The 19,717-nt window shown below is 41.4% G+C and overlaps 1 protein-coding gene across 25 annotated transcripts in view; it reads left to right on the plus strand.

Moving 5' to 3' along the window:
• The window catches only part of NFIB (nuclear factor I B), a 311,149-nt gene that overhangs the window by 102,379 nt on the left and 189,053 nt on the right, over positions 1 to 19,717 (plus strand). For 16 of the 25 annotated variants that reach the window (XR_014559361.1, XM_083719097.1, XM_083719098.1 and 13 more), the window contains exon 2: positions 14,723 to 15,254. Coding sequence is in view for 22 of the 25 variants with exons in the window: in XM_083719097.1 (XP_083575223.1) it covers positions 14,723 to 15,254 (532 nt within the window). In the remaining 3 variants the exon portion in view is untranslated. Of the gene's footprint in view, positions 1 to 7,746; positions 8,701 to 14,203; positions 14,312 to 14,722; positions 15,255 to 19,717 lie in introns of those variants that run through there. The other 9 variants (XR_014559362.1, XR_014559363.1, XM_083719099.1 and 6 more) reach the window with 2 other exon arrangements.

Below are 19,717 nucleotides of genomic sequence, written 5' to 3' on the forward strand. Positions count from 1 at the left end.
CATTAATTCACAGCTTGGTAGCCAGAGTGCAGTTTTGCTCAGCGGCATTTTTTAAATAAAATAAAATAAAAAGAGTAGTGCTGAAATGTAAATGCATAAAAATCTGATGTGCGTTTAGAAATCGTGGCAATTCCATTTATTTCCCCCCCAATTGCAGTCATTTTCTAATTAAGGTTAAAATTAAAATCCTTTTTGCTGAACAGGTGAGCACATGTGTGCTTGCACATGCGAAAACACACCCATACCCAGAGAAACAGTTCGGCAAAGATTTGTAGCACAGTATTTAACTTGCTTTTTATTTTATTGTTCCAAGGAACACTGACTGTGTTACTGATTTAAAATGTACAGTATTGCTGTATTATGAATCTTCACGGTGTGAAACTACAGTGCTTGTAAATGTTTTTAAATGCACTTAAGTTTAGGTGGAAGACTGATTCCTCACACAGAAATAGCTTTAGAACACAAATAAAGAGTTTTGAACAAGATACAGATTTTTTTTTTTTTAAGTATCATGAGTGAATGGTAGTCTCATCCTAATGGTATATTGGGATAATAACAGTAGTATGTAAATAGGAACAAACTAAAATGCAATATATGTTTTAATGTATGGAGGGGAGGAAACACATCTTTAAGTAATAGAACTTGCTGAGATAATGTACGTATTCATATTGCATCTGGGTTTTACAGTGCTGTTATAAATAAAGTAGAGCTTTGCCGCACAATGGACAGACTCCTATGTTATCAGTGATCCAGACATAGGGCTTTCCCTTTCTGCTTTCTCTGCCCTCTTAGAAATATAATTGCCAAAGCACTTTGGAATGTGTGTGCAAAGTTTTGCAGCATCGTGCATTAAGGCAGAAAGAATAAGAGCATTTGTTTCTGAGCCCAATAGAACGAAACACTGAATCGCCGTCTAATAGTGGCTGGGGTGTGGGGTGGAGAAAGCTAACCCAACCTTTCAGAGTTTCTAGTTTTTGATTAAGCATACAGTTGAGCTGGCTAACCTCGTATGTTGCACTGAAATCAGTGCTGCTTGCTCGGTGAGTTTCAACTGTACGTATGCTTGAAATCTAGGCAGACAGATTGGTATGCGACGTCTTTAATAACTGTGCATGTTTATACCGGCAGTAGCATAATTAACATTGTAATTTCTTAACTTAATGTTGTCCCCCAAGACAAATATAAATATATACATATGTCTGGGATGTCGGGAGCAGGGGTGAAGAGCAAGTCTAAGTAGCCCAGTATTCTCTGCTATCTAGACATATAATTAGAGACAAATAAGGTATGTGGCTATATTAAAAAAGTACTTTTTGTACTATGGAAAGCTCTCTGTGGCCTATTTTAACTTTTGTTTCCTTTTCTTATTCACAAATGTCTAATCCTTCCCATTGCAGGAAGACTGGAGGTGTTCCACTGTAGTGCAGGCAATACAAGACTCTTAATTGGGTTCTCTCTCTCTCGCAGTATTCTGTGCTATCTTGGGTTCTGAGGACATACTTTCAAGTACTATTTAAGACAATGCTATATGTTTCATTCTCAAACGGACCAGCTAACTGACTGCTTATAGCCCTCCACAGCAGTCAAAATTAAAACTTGTTATCAGAAACCATTATAGAATTGTGGACATGAGGGAAACAGTTGCAGGGTTTTCATGTGTTTTGAGCACCATCAAAAGATAAATATTCCGAAACGGATGTGCATAAGAAAAGGAAATGTACTGAGAGCTACACAATTGGTTTCTTTAAGTCATATGGTACATTTGTGTAGAATTAAAGGAGAACTTGTTCTACATTTTCTGGCAGTGTATTCCTCATATTTGTCTTGCCTTCCTGTGTTGAATTATGCATACTTAAGTGCAATTTGCTATATTTTGCCTTCTGCAGAGGAGCTATCTCTCACAAAGCCTATTGCGTTAATTCAGCAAATGACACTCTACCATAAAATATCCTCCAGGAGCATGTTTGGGGTTGGCATGTGTGTGTTACCTGTTTATGCTTCTGTATATTCTTAAGTAATTACTGTACTTTGTATCCTCGGGAGAAACTTTCTAGAGCTGGTGAATGTTGCTAGCATGTGGTTATTATGCTTAGATTATTAAAGATGGGCATTCATTTAGATGAATCACAACAGACTTTCCCCTCCCTTCTGAAGGATGTCTTTATGGAATGGGCTTGGTTGCTCTTTGCTTTCAGTCTGGTTCCTGGAAAAGCCTGCAGTCGCACTGCTGTCTGTTAAGCTCGTATTGCTGGTTTGTTGGTGTGTCAGTGAGTGAATCTGTATCTGTCGGGCACCTGAGGACAGACATACAGTCATATTGTAGTTTTCAGGAGGCTCCCCATCCCTGCACCAGACGTCACTGAGCTCGTCTCTTACTTTATTTCCTCTTATGGGAAATGAAGATTGGTTATCTGGTTATCTGTGTTTTCACAGCTTTCTTACACTATGAATATGTATGTGTATGTATATGTATGTATGTATGTGTCCATATATATATATGGATCGCTTCCATAGGTGACTCTCCTCCCTTTTTTGTATTGTGATAAAGCCAGCAGCTGTGCACTTATCAGCTGTGCACCATAGCAATTAGCTTATTTAATTTACTTTTCTTGATGTGAACGAAAACATGCTATGGATGCTGTTCTTGCCACTGGTGGCATTTGGTTCCTGTGTATGTACATCTTTGGCGATTACGGACCAGAACACATGTTACTGTCACCACTGTGATACCTGTGGAAATGGCCTATCCCTAGTTTGAATGACTTAACCTATACAGCCTTCATGTTACAAAGCTGTGCACCCTCTCTAAGTGTCCAGCACGGATGAGTAGCTGGGCTATGATAGTTGAGTACAACACCTCAAGTGCTTCTAAACTGTGCAAGCAAACTTGGTGAAGTTGTCACAGAGTGATCAGTGCTACAATAACAACAGTATGGGTGCTCCAGGCCTTGGAAAGGATCAAACTAGCCAATGCAGTGTGATATACAATTGTAGATGGGACTGATCCAGTGCAAGTCTGGATATTTAATGTCAAAACGAAGTGAAACTTTCAATTTTGTTTCTATGTTGCGGTGTTTTCTGTTTGTTAGCGGTTTGAGATCTCCCTTCAAAATCAGTTTTGTACTGATTCACAATAGTTTTGGACAGTTTGGATAGGTATGATCTCCATCTTCAAATATTTCAATGGCTGTCGCATGGAAGAGGGAACAAGCTTGTTTTCTTCTGCTCTAGAGGGTAGGACTTGAACCAATGGCTTCATGTTACAAGAAAGGAGATTCCGGCTAATCGTACAGAAGAACTTTCTGACAATTAAGAGCTGTTCGACAGTGGAACTGACTCCCACAAGAGGAGGTGGATTCTCCTCCCTTTGAGGTTTTTGAGCAGAGGTTGGATGGCCATCTGTCATGGATGCTTTAGGTGAGATTCCTGCATTGCAGGGGGTTGGACAAGATAACTCTCATGGTCCCTTCCAACTCTATGATTCCATGTACTGTCATACCTCGGGTTTCAGACGCTTCAGGTTGCGTGTTTTTGGATTGTGCAATGTGCTGAACCTGGAAGTACCAGAACAGGTTACTTCCGGGTTTCAGTGCTTGCGCAGATGCGTTAAATTGAGCTTTACGCATGCCCAGAAGACCAAATCGCGACCCGCACAGATGAGGCACTGCAGGTTGTGAATGTGCTTCCTACATAGATCATGTTTGCAACCCGAGCATCCACTGTACCATGATGTTCACATTGAGAACGTAATTCTAAGATTGAAAACTACCTTGATCCACCACCCGCTTTCAGAGATGAAAGGAAGAAGACATTTAAATTGTATTCATTGTTATTACACAAAACTGATGGACTTGCTGCGAAAGTTCAGTTACATGGAAAAACAGAATTCTGTGCACATGGTGCATTTGAGGTGGTAATTATGGAACAATGGAACCATGTAAGTGGAAGTACTCTGCCCCTGCCCCCGTTAGGTGGCCCTTGCAGTCCTTGCATTCCTTTGACCCTGACATTCACATGTTAGGTGTGGACATCTGTACAGGTGAAGGCTATGCCTACATACATAGAGCTTCCCTGGAGCTGGAACCCTGACTGCACAGAGGTATTATAAAGACCTTCACTTAGACCCTCTGTGTCTTAACACATGTGTCAGATGTGGGGCCTGTTCAGCCTTGAGGGTGAGGACATCTGCACAGCCCTACCTCCCCTTGATCGCACGGAGACTCCTAAATGTGAGTAATGTGTGAGCAAAGAGCACTTCAGACTACCCAAAAGTTATTCTCATTACAACAGTCTTTCCAACAACCCTGTAAGGAGCTAAGTCAGCAGTATTATCTCTCCTGGACAGTAGCTTGTTCAAGGCCACCGAAAAGTTCATAGCTTGAAAAGAATGCTACAACCTGAGACTTCTGAGAGCACACAAGTGCAGTGTGATCATACGTGTTTACTTGGGTTCCCAATGGTCATCTGGTTGGCTACTATAAGAACAGGATGATGGATTAGATGGGTCACTGGGCCGGACCAGGAGGGTTTCTTGTGCTCTTATGGAACATCAGTTCCAATGAAACCCATTGGTCTTAGTTTGGGTTCAGGCCTGACCATGGGACTCATTCAGCCTTGGTTGCCCTAATGGATGACCATTACAGAGAGGGTCGGGGGAGTGTAACCAATCTTCTGCTTCTTGATCTCTCTTCAGCTTTCCATACGATTGACCGTGGTACCCTCCCCAACCAGCTCTGGAGAATGGAAATAGGGAGCACTGTAATACAGAGTAGTTCCTTCTGATCCTACTTTGGCTCAGTTTCCAGAGAGTAGCATTGGGAGAATGCTTTTAAGTCCCCTGGTAGCTATGTTATGGGGTGCTGCAGGTCACTATTTTATCTCCAGTGCTATTAAACAGATATATAAAGATTTTGGCTGCTCTGTGTGTGTGTGTGTGTGTGTGTGTGTGTGTGTGTATACACAATCTGGGTCATTCACAAAATTGCCATGTCTATATTTCAGTGGTTTGTGTGTGTGTGTGTTTTAGAAGGACTCTTGTTGTTCAAGAATCCCAACAGCTGAAAAAAGGTACGTTCAAGTATGTTGGTGAATTTGTCTTTTATGGCAGTTTAATGGAGGACACGCTGAATGTTTATTCACAAAGGAAACTTCAGGTCTTTAAACCAGAATTGTCACACCCCCTCGTCACCCTGTAGGCCTTAGAGCATTTTCTGATATTTTTAAAAAAATGTGTGTGATTCACCCCGAAATAACTTTATCGCATCTTATATTAGTGCAAAGCACTCTAAAGTGAAGTACTCTAAAGTGGTCACTTTACAGCACTCCTTAATAAGAGAGAAAAAAGTGTTATTTCTATGGGTTTACACCGATGGGAAGTGCACCTACAGTTGAGGTGGGCTGCCTTTGAAGGGTTAATCTGTTGGCCATAGCCATTTGCTTTGACATTACCTGCTTTGTACCAACCCCTCTCTCGTTTCCTCCCCCTCCCTCTGGCTTGTAAATTTATGGCAATTGCAGCTGCTCGACTTGGCAAGCTCCCCTCATTAAGAGACCCCTTTGAGAATGGGTTGTGTTTGAGTATTTCCCTAATGAGGACAGGACGGGGTTAAAAAGTGACCATTTCATGGTTGACTTGAACCTGCCTGCTTCTCTTGATGTGTCCTTGTGAAATGCCTGATGTGAATAAATCCCACTTTGCAAAAGGAAAAAAGAAAAGGGAAAAAGGAAAAGTCACTGGTCCCTTCAGGACAGTTTACACAGCGGGGGAAGGGGCTGGAGGGAGAGGCCAAGGAGGAAAGTTTACCTGAGGCAGGAGGCAGGCAGGCGTTGGCCTGGTGGAAGAGTCTCGCTTTTGCCTCTTTTGGTTCATCAGGTCAAAGTCTGCAGAATTTGAGGCAGGGCAGGGTGAGCCTTGGGCGCGTTTAAGCAAAGGAGTGCCGCTTATACAGCTGCAATGTTCTGGTGCAATAAGTTGGCAAATAAATTCCCCAGTTGGCAACCTAAGAAGGCTGTCCTTTTGCAACCTTTTTGTTGTCAACCCGCGAGGGGGGTTCCTTCGAGTCTGTTGCAGGAAAACAGCGAAGAGCCTTGCAGCACCTTAAATGCAAAAAATAATAATCTTATGGCACACAAGCTTTCATGGACTAGACTACACCATGCGTGGGGCAGCTGTCCTCAGGAGTTTATATATATAGGGATACATAATGAAAAGGGAGACGGGAGACGTTCCCAAAAGTATATTCCCGGATCTTCGCACCGTGTGAGAACCTGGTCGGCCTGCGTTGTTTTAATTCGCTTGCATTCCTTGAAGCGAAAAAAGGCTGCAACCCGCGCGCGCGCGAACTCTTTTCAGTTCCCTGGCACGAGTTGGCTGGCGAGATTGAAAGCAGACTAGTGTGTTGCTACCGCGGGCTTTTTTCCTTTCCTCCCCCCTCAGGAGGAACCCGCCACCCATTCCCTCCCTGAGCTGAGCTGGGGGGGGGGGGGAAAGCCCGCCGGAGAGGGACGGGAAAGCAGCCTATCCGAGCAGCGCACACGCGTGTGAGCGCGGCGGCTCCTCTGCCGCCGGGCGGGGGATAGGGGCCACGTGGAAGGGGCTCCCCGGGAGGAGGGCGTCTCCTCTCCTCCCCCCTCCCAACTCCGTTCCGTCACAGGGTCTCTGCAAGAGCACTCCCAGCCCCATATTGCAACGGGGAGAGAGCGAGAGAGACCCCCTCCCCACTTTGCCCCCCCCCCCAGCACTAGCTACACAATGCAGTGACCTTGGCTCCACATGCAAGGCGACAGGGTAGCGAGGTTTGCAGACGCTGCCCGTGCTGGGAATGCCTCTGCAAAGAAAGACCCCCCGGCGCACATTTCCTCCCCCCCCTCCATTCTTGTTTGGCTAATTAGTGGCGAGCTGGCAAAGTTTCCGGCTTTGTAGCCCCCCGCACGCCTCCCCCGCAACTGCTAGATCGAATGTCCACAGAGCGGCGGACTATTTTGTTTAAGGGGGGGGGTTGCTTTCCCTTGCACTTTCCCTTTTTTTTTGTTCTCTCCTCCTCCTCCCCACTTTTTTTCTGTGCGGGAATTTTCCAGCGGGAGCTTTTCAGGAGCGAAGTTGGGCTGTTCCCTTCTTTTGGCGCTCTCGGGGAACTTGCGCTTTGCAAATAATCTCTCTCTTCCCCGCCGCCGTCCAACCCCCCCGCCCCACCTCTCCCCAGTGTGCGTCCTCCTCTCCCAAACCCAGACGCACCCCACTCATCTCTCTTTTCCACCAGCACAGAGTTCCCCCTAACGGTTAACCATGGGGTGGGGGGGGGAAGGGGAGGGCGAGAGCAGGAGAAAGTGCAAAAGCATGTTTGCGAAATGGGCAGCAGCCGAGCTCTCGTACAGTGCGAGATGATGATTAATAAAGAGGAAAAAGGCACGGCGAGGGGAGGGGAGGGGGCTCAGAAAGGAATGTGTTTGCAGCGGCAGCAGCTGGGGGAGGAGGAGGAGGAGGGCGAGCGTCGATGGTGTAATGAAATAATAAACCGAAATCCTGAAGTCTGATGGGGGGGGGGAGCAGAGCTTGAGCCTGGGGGGGGGACGGGACGGACCCGAAGAAGTGCGCTCGGTGCCATGCAACCCCCCCCCCCAAAACACGCACATGGACACCCCCCTCCCCCCCTTCTTGAACGTCCAGGTCTTGCAGAGAGGAGATCATAAAGGAGGGAGGGGGAAGGGGAAGGAGGGAGGAGGAGGAGGACGGGAAGAAGAAGAAGGGTGGGGGGGGAGAAAGAAAGAGATTGATCGTTTTGAATTTTCAAGAGATCATTTTTATTACAGTGGGCGTTTGAAAAGCAGGCTCTGAACATTATCCACAGAGAAAGGGGGTGGAGGGGAGGGAGGGGAGAAAGAGAGAGAGAGAGGCACAGGCTGCTGCTGCTGCTGCGAGAGAAGCCCGGCGGTTGCGCGCTGCTGCTGCTGCGAAGTGTTTTGCAGCCTTGGGGGGACGCGCGCGCGCACACTCCCGGGCTGGCGCTCGAGCGCACAGGGCTCTCTCTTCCTTTGCAAACTTTCGCCTTGCCATCACCGCGCGCGCCAGGATTTCTTTCCTGCTCCGCTCCGCCGCCGCCGCCGCCGCCGCAGCAACCTTGAACTTTGGCAACGGGGTTTGACAGTACCGTGGTGTATCAACCCCCGCGCCGCGACAGCTTCTCCAAGAGCGATTGCAGATCCGGGAAAGAAAGAAGTGGGGGTGGTGGTAGTATTAGTAAGTGGTGGTGGTGCAAAAGGCAGCGCGAGCGAGGGAAGGGAAAAGTCTCGCCAACCCCCCTCCTCCTCCTTAACTCCTGCTGCATTCCATCCATCCAGCCCCCCCCACCATCCGGTTTCTCTCCCCCCCCCCCCGCAGTCCCAATCCACCAGCAGCAACTGCAGCAGCAGCAGCAGCACCAAGACGGAATCTCCGAGAACAAGAGGGTTAAAAAGTGTAGATTGGATTTCACCCCGGGAAATCCAGCGCTCGGAGTGAACTTGAATCTCTTTGGCTATTTAAGGAGGACTGGGGTTTGTCGGGAACTCGCGGCGCTCCGCGGTCGCTCCTTCTGATTCCGATTTCGCCCGATGACTGTAACATGAACAGATGAGACCGTTGCGCTTTTGATACTTTTTCTCTCCGCAGAAGTGCATTCTCAGAGCGAAGTCATGATGTATTCTCCCATCTGTCTCACTCAGGTAGATATTAATCGCCTTTTCTTACCAATCCAAAAAACAAACAAACCAAAAACACCACGAAACTTGCGCTCGGCAAGCGGGTGGGTTTGTAAGAGTTGCAAACTGTTCGAGCCGCTCGGACTTTATTTGCGGGGGGGGGGGGGGGACGGACCTCAACTGTATTGCATGTGCTTTGTTAAGTTGTGTAAATCTTAACGCTTCGAGGTGTGTGCGGGAAGGACGCGGGGCGGAAGAAGGAATGCAACATTTTATTTTATTTAAATGCCGGTGATGTTGCTAAATATTGTTAAATTGTTTCTGGAGGAAATAAATCCCAGTGGTTATATATTAGAAATGTCTATAATGAAAATGTAGGTATGAATCGTATTGATCTAGACCAGAAAATACTATTGCTGCTACCATCGTTTCAGCTCTTCTGTTTAGGTATCTGAGTGACAAAAGGAAAAAGTGTCCCATTATTTTTAATTAAGCATTGACAGTGGAAACATAATATGATCCCATGCTGAATTTTATCATATACTGTATAGCCTTTCCAGTAATGTGAGGTTCGTTTGAAAAGAAAAAGTCTCTGAGCAGTAGAAGTTCTCATTTGGTTATCCAGTACATTTTTCCTGCTTTACTTCGGTTTTTGTAACTTTATAAAGTCGACGTCCAAGGTCAAAAACAAAATTAAACTTTTGCTGTCACTTTTGGCCTGCAGGATTGCATATTCTTTAGAACGTTAGAAAGAGTTATTTTATGTACTGCATATACATTCTACTACTTGGTAGAGCATTTGGACAAATAATGTTACAAAAAGATTTAACTGCAAATAGCTTTGATGCAAAGAAGGTATTTATAGTTTTAACATATGGTGAGTCTTTTGTGATGATTGGCAGGATAAAAGCTTCAGAATAAATAAATAAAAGAAACGGATTGCAGATTCTGATCCAATATAAATTGCAGCATAGCGCCATGTGAGATGTGAAGGGTCTATAGCGTGTAACATTAGTAACATTTATCGTGAAGTGGTCAGAGTATATTTCAGGTAAAATGTGAATCTCTAGGTCAGTTCTGAACAGTTCTAGTTCAAATCTTAGCAGGGTGCAATTTGAATGGTTTAATCTGCAATTATATGACTAATAGGTGTGGAAAGAACGAAGGCTCCAAGTTGTTTAATATTTCTGTGGCATACATTGCGATATAGTTAAATAATTAAGATTTCATTTGACAATTAGAAGCCATTGTGGTTCCAAAGGACTGAGGCATTCACAGCATTGTGAATGAAGATTTAAACAATGATAAGGCTTATTCAGTGATTGGATACAGTCATGTAGCTTTTTGGCTGACACGTTTTTTATTGTTTATATTTTGTTTGGCATCAAAGTGTGATTAACTTGGGGATCTTTTCAGCAAGTGAACGTAAACTTCACTGGTGCAAAACAGGTGGGAAAAGGTGTTGCAAGATATTTGAAACATGTCAAAAAAAGAAGTCAATATCCCAGCATATAGGTATATTGTAATAGATTTAGACATACAGCATTACCATATTTTTTTCATTCACTAGGTACTCTGCTGCATGCAAAATTTGATACTTCCACCTCCCTATTGGGAACATTTGTATAGAAATAAGTTTGGCTACTTTAAGTGGAATTTGCTTACAAATACATGAACGCTGCCTTGATTTCATTATCTGCTACTCTGTGCTGATACAAGATATGTATCATAATTTACCTTCAAAGTTGAAACTTTAAAAGGCACCTCCAGTTGTTATGTATATGTTATGGTCTGTTGTTATTTCCTGCCTATTTGCCTCCTTTCCTGTGCGTTTTTTTTTAAATACAATATTTTCACAAATGCTCTTGAGTGAGTTCTATCAGTTGTTTGCCATATGCATGGTTAAATATCACTTTTGGTTTATGCAAGATAAGTAGTTTGTTCAGGTTCAGTTTGTATACAACCCACTGCTGCAAACAGTTTCATGACAAACCTAGTGACACATCATTTTAATACTTCTTGAGTAGTTTTAAGACATACCTCCAAGTTTTGTAATGAAGTTTTGTACATCCAGCGTTTTTCTAAGTCCTATTTGCTCTGTCAATTTTTACGTCACTAATTTCTGAATACTGAATGGCATATTGCTGTGCTGTATACACATTTGTGGGAGGAAAAAAATCTAGCAAAATTAAACCCCAAAGCTGCCGTTCCCCCCACACTTGCACAGCAATTGATGTTTGTTGTGGTTGTAGTCCTGGCAGTGCTTTATAAAATATCTGTGCACAGAAATCTTAGGAGACATTGGAGTAAAAAGAATTCAGTACGCCTGACTTTTCCTCTTTTTCTTTGAAGTGGAAATGTTACTGTATTTTAAGATTGTGATCCGAAGCACACTAACTTGGGATCACACTCAGCTACACTCAGTAGGACAGAACAGTAAGTGAGATGTCAGCTGGAATTTCGTACCTATGAGATCTATATTTGTTATGCAGAATGGAGGATTAGTAATAGAATACTTCCCTCCTCAGTTTTGTACAATTAATAAAAGCTTTTCTTTTCTGAGGTCTGTGGCATAGATGTTAGATCCTTTTTAACGCTCAGATTCTAAGAAACTTTTTAATAGTTTGGCTGCAGAAGTAGTCCAGCAAACCTAAAGGTTTTGCTATAATTTATTTCTCCCCTACATTGCTTTTGATTCAGTTTAGAACAGAAAAGTCAGTTAAAGCAGTTTGCATACCTTTAAACATATTGTTATGGAGTCATCTTTTTGTGTGTGTGTGTGGGGAATAGTCTCCTACATCTACTAGAAAATGAATCGATGGGAAGGACAGAAGGTGTTATGTGAAAATACTTTTGCATGTTCCTATTCTGGAGAGGAAACTTGACCATTTTATACTACGGTTGCAGAATAGATATAAACCATTTTAAATAAACAATTTTTGTACAAATTGTCCATGCATACAAATTGTCATACAATGCGTACAATGAACAAATTGCCAATGCACGTTAGAACATTTGAAAAGCTTTTTCTAACTGTAGCTTGGTTGCAAAATGCAATTATGATTGCTGATTATTCATGTTCATTCTTGCCACATGCAATTGCAACATGCATCTTTATTTGCAGTGTTTTGTCTGTCAGTACTCTCCGCAAAATATCATCTTTTATAAATGACACTTTAAACAGTTTTGAGGAGAATGTCTGTGATGTCAGGTCTCAGCTAGAATAAACTTTGAGTTGTTTATTTTCAAGCATTTTTTAAAAAATATCCCAGGTGTATATTGAAGATTATAGAGTTATCCTATGCTACAGCAAAATGGCAGGGTTTGGTATTAGGGTTTAATTTTTATTTTATTAAAAAAATATATGTTCCATGTTTAAATAACATCGGTTCTTATTTCCACTTTCATCGCAGTAGATATGTTTCCTCATAGCTTTGTATCCATTATGCTTCTGATTTTAGCAGGTCCTTACATAGCTGAAATATCCAAAATTTAGGTGTATTATCTGGACTGAATTAGTAAGTTCCATTGAATTTGATGGGGTTTACTTAAACATGCTTAGAAATGGTGCTTTATGGAAGTATTTGGCGCATGCTGAAGTCCGAGGCTTCACAATTTTCTTGGTAAGATCCACAATACTGTACTTGGACTATATCACTGACAGAATAGGGCCCTTCCTTGGCATCAGTGTTACACTGTCTTAAATCTATTTTGCACAGTAATTTTAAAACTACCAGATACCACCACTTCACTCATTTCTTGCAAATCGGCCTGCTTTGCCACTTTCCTTGTAAATGCATTATTAAAGTCCAGAGTTCTGGAATAGCTGTTTCGCAGGTCAATTCTTTTCTGAAGGAAAGAAATAAACTGTAGTAGTTAACAAAAAAAAAAAAATAGCATTGAGATAAGGAAGTCTTATCATGGGCTGTGGTTGCTCTGAACTGTGCTGCCTTCCCACACAAAGAGCAGATTGTGGTTTAACTCTTTCCATGGTGTAGCCCTCAAAGTGACAGAAATCTTCAAAACACTACTGATCACTTTACTTAATGATTCTTTTGCCACTTTGCTTCACTTTATATTGTAATGATTTTGAGTTTCATACTATCCATTCTATTTTAGTTCATTTTCCTCTCTATAGAAGGGGAAGGTTTATGTTTAAAAAACCAAACCTGCAGTAATTCTGAAGACCTCTGTTTTCTTTACTTCTAAAAATGCAAGGCTTAGTATACAGAACATTAGGTAACAAAAATACAAGCATAGCTTTATTTGTTCAGTACTAACTCCTTGGGTCGAAAACCAGCAGCTTGCACAATCTATGCAGTAATTATAAAAGCAATAAAATATACTCAATCTTTTAATCTAATGTGCACCTCCATCCTAAATATATATTGTATATAAAATAGTTCATTTAGATCAGTTTGACCTGCTTTCAAATTTAACACGTGTTACTATCAGTGTGTATTAACATTTTGCCCGCTTGAAAAATACAGTTTGAATTTCTAAGGGAACAATTGTAGCATCAGCATTGTATTCCTTGTAACATGACTTCGACGTTTAGTTTGAAAGTACATGGAATGATTTTTTTTAAATTTAAAAAAAAACAGTTAAAAACAGTCTAAGAAGAAAAAAATAACTTTAGAACCACTCAGAAATGCATATACCAAAGGTTGGGAAGCAACAATAGTGCTCTTATTTTGGCACAGTTTTCTTTCAAAACCATACATTAACTTGCCATGTGTGTTTAGGCTGTTTTGGTTACAAAATAATTACGTATGTGACAGAAAGAAATGTCTGTAAGATGAAACCTTAGGTGAGCATCTTCCACTTCACGAAGTAACATAATTGCCAAAAGTAATGAATAGAATCTAAATTGCAATAAATATCAAAATTAGGAAAATAATGTATGAATCTTTAGGAATAGCCTGATGGTAGGAAGAGCTCTAGAACTATAAATAAATAACACGTATTTTAGAAAAGCAGGATTTACCCAACGATGCAGTGTTAATGTCACTCTGCCACAGACAGCTGAAGCACAAAGAATGCAAAGTTTGTGCCAAGTTGTCCATTTTCATTGTGTGCCTGAGATAGATTTTTTTTTTGGGGGGGGCGCCCAAATAGTTGCCACATACTTGTGACCAGCTAACAAATTAACTAACATGGTAAGGCATTGAACCCCCCACAGGAGAGTGGAGCAAAATTGCTGGGACAGCAATAATGATGCGATTTTAATTCTTGAGTGCGTAAAGTTTTGTTTCACAAAGTTATGAAAGGAAAGGTCGAATTGTGTGGTGCATAAAACTTAGGTGGTTTGGCTCTTGTTGTACATCATGTTCCTTTTTGCCTCCTTTCCTTAACTTCCCCATGCTTTCCGAAGGCATCATCAGCGCTGGAATGACCCTGTTTCAGCGCTGGAATGTTGGGCGATTGATAAGAGAAATGGATCAAATTTTATAAGCGCATGCTCTTTGCTGAGCTATCGGTCTCTCGCTGACAGCGTGCTCCCAAAGTGGGAACTGTATAGCACCGCACTTACCACGCATCTGCCTTGTGTTTCTGTGCCACGGGGAAGAGAAATGTGTGGTGCAATTCACACCTACCTTCTTAAGGGTTCTGCTGGGATGTCTTAGCAAAAATGGTACTGTAGCTGGTCGCACATCTGAACTGCAAATGTTAGAAGCCACTTATTGCTCTTATTTTAAGAAGCAGTTATATTTGAGTTGTCATTTGGGGGCCAAAGACGAAGGGCTCTGTCTGTGTGTGGGGGGGGGGGGCCGAATCTGATGCAAACCAAAACTCCATACGAATTCAAGAAATTAAATGTGGAAGTATTTTTAGAGCAGTTATTTATAATTTTTTTGGAAGTTGAAACTGTGGTTAAATAAAATGAAAAGCACCTAGTGCTCATGGTATTAAAGCCATATATATATATATATTCATTTTTTACTTTAGAAATGGAGGGGGGACTGTTGCTCTTGCCTTCACCATGCAAACAGAACTGATCTTTCAGTTTTTTCTCTCCCCCCCTACCTGTTTCTTCTCCTAACAGGATGAATTTCACCCATTCATTGAGGCACTTCTCCCACATGTCCGTGCAATCGCCTACACTTGGTTCAACCTTCAGGCTCGAAAACGCAAGTACTTTAAGAAACATGAAAAGCGAATGTCAAAGGACGAGGAAAGAGCAGTCAAGGATGAGCTACTTAGTGAAAAGCCTGAAATTAAACAGAAGTGGGCTTCCAGGCTTCTCGCCAAACTGCGCAAAGATATCCGCCAAGAGTACCGGGAGGATTTTGTGCTAACTGTTACCGGGAAGAAGCACCCGTGCTGTGTGTTGTCCAATCCTGACCAGAAGGGTAAGATTAGGAGAATCGACTGCCTGCGACAGGCAGACAAAGTCTGGCGTCTGGATCTAGTCATGGTGATCCTCTTTAAAGGTATCCCTTTGGAAAGTACGGACGGAGAGCGGCTCATGAAATCCCCCCATTGCACAAATCCAGCACTTTGTGTTCAGCCACATCACATAACAGTATCAGTCAAGGAGCTTGATTTGTTTCTGGCGTACTACGTGCAGGATCAAGGTAGGTTACTTGCCTTGTATGAATATGTTGAACCCCCTTTAGACCTTTCTCCTTTAAGCCAAAGAATATGCATATCTATTTCCCTGCATACATGTACACAGGTGCATGCTAATTTGCATATTTGTACATTTAAGTGACATGTATTTCTAAGAATGCACGCCAAGCTTTTGTTCCAAAAGGGAAGCTCGAAATATTGGGGAAGCTTTCAGCGTGTGTTGCAGAGCAGAAGTTTTAAAATGTTGGTAAATCTATTGATACGAGCAAATGAGCAAAAGCTATATGCACTTATTTAAACAGATTCATATCTGTTTATATCAAATCTTGCCTCCTATCTCTTTCATGGTTTTAGCAAGGAAACATTCTAACCTCTACAAAAAAGATTTAGTTTTAGAGTATGGCCTATGTAGCATCTGGATATTAATATGCACTAAGCGCTCGTTGTATGAACATCTCGTGTTGTTCAAGGCACAATTTGGTGTTCGTAGCTTGGTCTTTCTCCAAATATTTCTGCAAAATATAATTTCCATAACATACACAAACTTTAAAAATGTTGCTTCAATATGGAAATGTGAAGTTACATTAAAATGTAACAAAACACATAAGCAGTCACTATCGGAACTGTTTGTATACTTAGATTATTGCCTTCCATTTTATGTATTTTCAGTAATAAATCCCAGGTAAATGAATGTTTTGTTTTCAAGTCATACAACAAACATGTTTCAAGAAGTGAACTTACATCCCATAATGTTTGGAGCTGGTGGCTTTTTGCATAAATCGGCCTGGTGTTGGAAGGTAGTTAAAAGAAAGACAGGAGGTCATATTTTTGGTCCAAGTATAAAAGAAGGGTATGTTATGTAACTTAATGATGAAATTAAAAGTAAAACGGGTGGTGGTGGTTTGGCTTGTGATTTTCACCTACAATTTAAAATACTTCGAAAGTTGAATGTTCTGGTTCAGTTTACATGATTCCATCCTTGTTTGCCATGCTTAGTCCTATATTCAGATGGAATTGTTATATAATAAAATATGACTAAGTATCTATTTTAGGATTAATGTATACTAATGAAAATACTTTCCTGTTCTCATTTCTAGCAGTAAGAGACATAAACAGAATTAAGGGCCCCAATTCAGAGCAACTTCAATTGATAAAAGTCTCATTGAAATAACTGGACTTAAGTTACTACCAGTTTCAATCCCATTGGTTTCAATGCGATTTAAAGACAGTTAGCTTCCTTCCAGCTATGGGCCAGCTGTTTTGCTGTGATTTTCATCTGAAAATTATGATACATGACTTAAGACTGCAATCCTATGCAATCTTTAGGATTGTGCTGCAAATTAATCTTGGAAGAAGGAGGAAATAAGCTATGGTGTTTGCATATGCATTTTGTTAGGTATATGCTAACACAAATGCATTGTGTTAAAAATGAATTATTATTATTATTTGCACCTCAAAGTGTTTTTAAGGAAGGCTATAACCAGGTGATGTGTGCCTCATGCACACTGGAAAGTCAAATGCGGATGAAAATAATGTAGTATAGCATCTATTGTACCTGCCTACCTGTTCTTCTTAAGATGCTGTTAAAGTTGATACATATTCCACTTGAACTGAGAGCAGGGCTGAGATGGAGAACACCATTTTGCTAGTGATACCTAGTGGATGTTTTTGGTTTTCACTAAATCAGCCTGAATCATGCAATCATTCCGAATTTTTCAGCCTTTCTGCAGTTACTGCAAAAAATAACAGTGGATGTAAAGTTGGTACATATCTTTGTACCAAGTCACCTTTGAGAGAACCTTCCATTTATTGCATACTATGTGTCCTCTTTGTATGCTATCAGGGTTTTTTTTTGTGTGGGAGAGGGTGAAATCTGCTAAACGACTAGTATTTCTATGCTTGAAATAATATGTCCTTGGCTGTTTTCCTTTATATATAAAAAAGGATTCTCCCCCCCCCCCTTTAAAAATGGTTCTCAGAATAGTCCGCGCTCTCAATCTCATTTTTGTGTTTTGGCAGGCAAGGCACCAAGGGTTGCTAGGCTTGCAAAAGGTAGAAGCACAATGTCAGTCAGAGTAATGATCTCTTTTATAGCGGATTGGTCTTCTATTTTGGTATATGAAAAATCTATTTGGCAATGCCTCATCAATAAGGCGTAGTAATCTAATCAGTTGTTGGACAAGGTGGGGGATTTTTTTAAAAAGGACAAAGTTCTTAAATGAATGAAAGGATAAAATAAGGCACATGTTTAAACGTTGGCGAAAAGCATGTGGAAGAACAGTTTGAGTGCCAGTAATGGTTGCCAGTGGCACCAGGATTGGCATCGGACCCTCTTTGTTTAGCCTAGAATGCTTGTGATTTGTTGGTTGGCATCCGCATTGCAGAGCACAGAGCAATGTTACAATATATTGAGAATTTCCTGATCTAGAAATGTCAGCCCTTTTTGTGTGTGCTTTGACAAAGAGGATTTCTTCTACTTGCTTCCCAGATCTGTACTGGAAGAAGAAATATAGACCAGTCTATCAAGTTTCTGTTGACAAGCTTTATCTGACTCTCCTTCCCAGCCATTCCCCTCAAAACTCTCCCTGTCTCTCCTTCACTTCACTTCCTTTTTTTTTTTTTGCTACGGGTCTACTCTTAGAATTTGCAGGACACAAGCGAAATTAAAGGTTACTTGATACGCTTGCTTGTGTTCGTACCACTTTTATGGGGAAACAAATTAGGATAAAATGATTTCCTAGTCCACAGGTGTTCGAAACACGCAGCACAGAATAAATACTTTTTAAAAAAAGGGAAGAAAGAAAGGTTTTCCTCCTTGTTCCAGTGTTTCTTGGATTCATCTTAATGTTAAATGTTGTGAAAGCTATACATCGCTTGAAGGAAACAGGTTTCGTGGGCTTGTTTCTGATGTTTGGTTCAAGCTGTGTTTCAGTCCATAAAATCATTTGGTAGTATTTGATTCAATCAGTGCAGCTCTTGTGCTGTGTTCCGTTTCTACAAGAACCGCCATTTTGTTTGTCAAGTGCCGGCAGAGTGGGGGAGGATAAAGCAGACAATGTGCTTGATGCCAATAATGGTTGCCAGTGGCACCGAGGTTGGCATCAAACCCTCTTTGTCTAGTTGCTGAATGCCTTTGATTCGTTGGTTGGCATCTGCATTGCAGTGGGCACATTGGAAAGTTTTTTTGACAATCGCTGAATGAAAGCTGTTGTATTTGTTTGCCGCAGTAGAACTTCAGATAATAGAAATCCTTCGTCTAATAGATAACTTTTTTTTCCAGTTCTGTAGTAGCAGATTGTTAAAGTTCCAATTCTTTCTCCCCCGAAGCACACTTTTTTGTTTGTATTTCTCTTCTACAGAATTTAATTCTTCCGTTGTCTGCTATACTTTTGACACTCAAAAGACATTGTATGGCATTATTATACATACTGTAAGCTGTATTGTACAGCTCGAAATTATGGATGTGTTCAGTTTATCTTTTGTTGGTCTGTGACCGAAATAAAGTTTGATACTGATACTGATCACTAAATAACAACAATGACATCATCTATCTATCTACAGTATCTATCTATCTAATCTATCAATCTAAGCTTGTGTAGGTCTTGGTATGTGTCACATAATTGCCACATGTTTTTCATTCTGGTTATATTACACCGTTCCTATTTTTGCACATTGTTTAAAAGTAAGATATTAAGAGAGTTGTGAAAAAGCTTTCATTTCCAATCCAAGAGTTCAGTAGAAACTCACCAGACTTTCTAGCAAACAGATGCAGTTCTGCCAAGTGTGCTTACTTCTGATGCACTTGAATGTCCAGATTTCAAAACATCTAAATACCTTTCTGTTTAGCTGCATGGGTTGGCTACCGGAAACCAGTGAAAAGGCCAAGTCATTTCTGTTGATGTTTCCTAGATGGTTAGCATTAATACTGTTTTCTGACTAACCACCATTATCTTGTTAATTAGTAAGATGGATTAGCAGTTCTACCCAAAGGGCTGCACTAAAGGAAGTCTGGCTTGCGTGAGCCCCTGAATCGCCAGACTGTGTCCTGTCTGGTATTAAAAAAGGGAGGGGAAGAGGGTGATTGCTGGAGGGGGGGGATGGTGGACGAGGAACTGCTCTGTCCCTAGAAAAAAAAAGCAAGGACTGCACATGAGAAAAACTTGATTATCACAACTCGCTAAGAAATGCATAGATAGCAACTCTTTTGTGTTGGCAAGCCACATAACTTCAACATCTTGTAGTTTATGTGATGTTTACTGGTATGTGTATTATTTTGGAGGAGTGGCACTACCTGACAGCATAAAGGCATTTTTTTCTGACCATTTTACTCAGAGCTGAAGTTTCAGCGGCATTCAAGTTTTGCATTAACTTGCACTTCACTGGTATTCAGCCTTGCTTATTCAGTGGTGCTTATTTGAAACTTAACTAACTCTCAGTTTAATGAGATTTGCTTCCAGGTGCTGTGGTC

The sequence above is a fragment of the Podarcis gaigeae genome, assembly GCF_964106915.1.
Source record: "Podarcis gaigeae genome assembly, chromosome: 17".
Taxonomy (NCBI): domain Eukaryota; kingdom Metazoa; phylum Chordata; class Lepidosauria; order Squamata; family Lacertidae; genus Podarcis; species Podarcis gaigeae.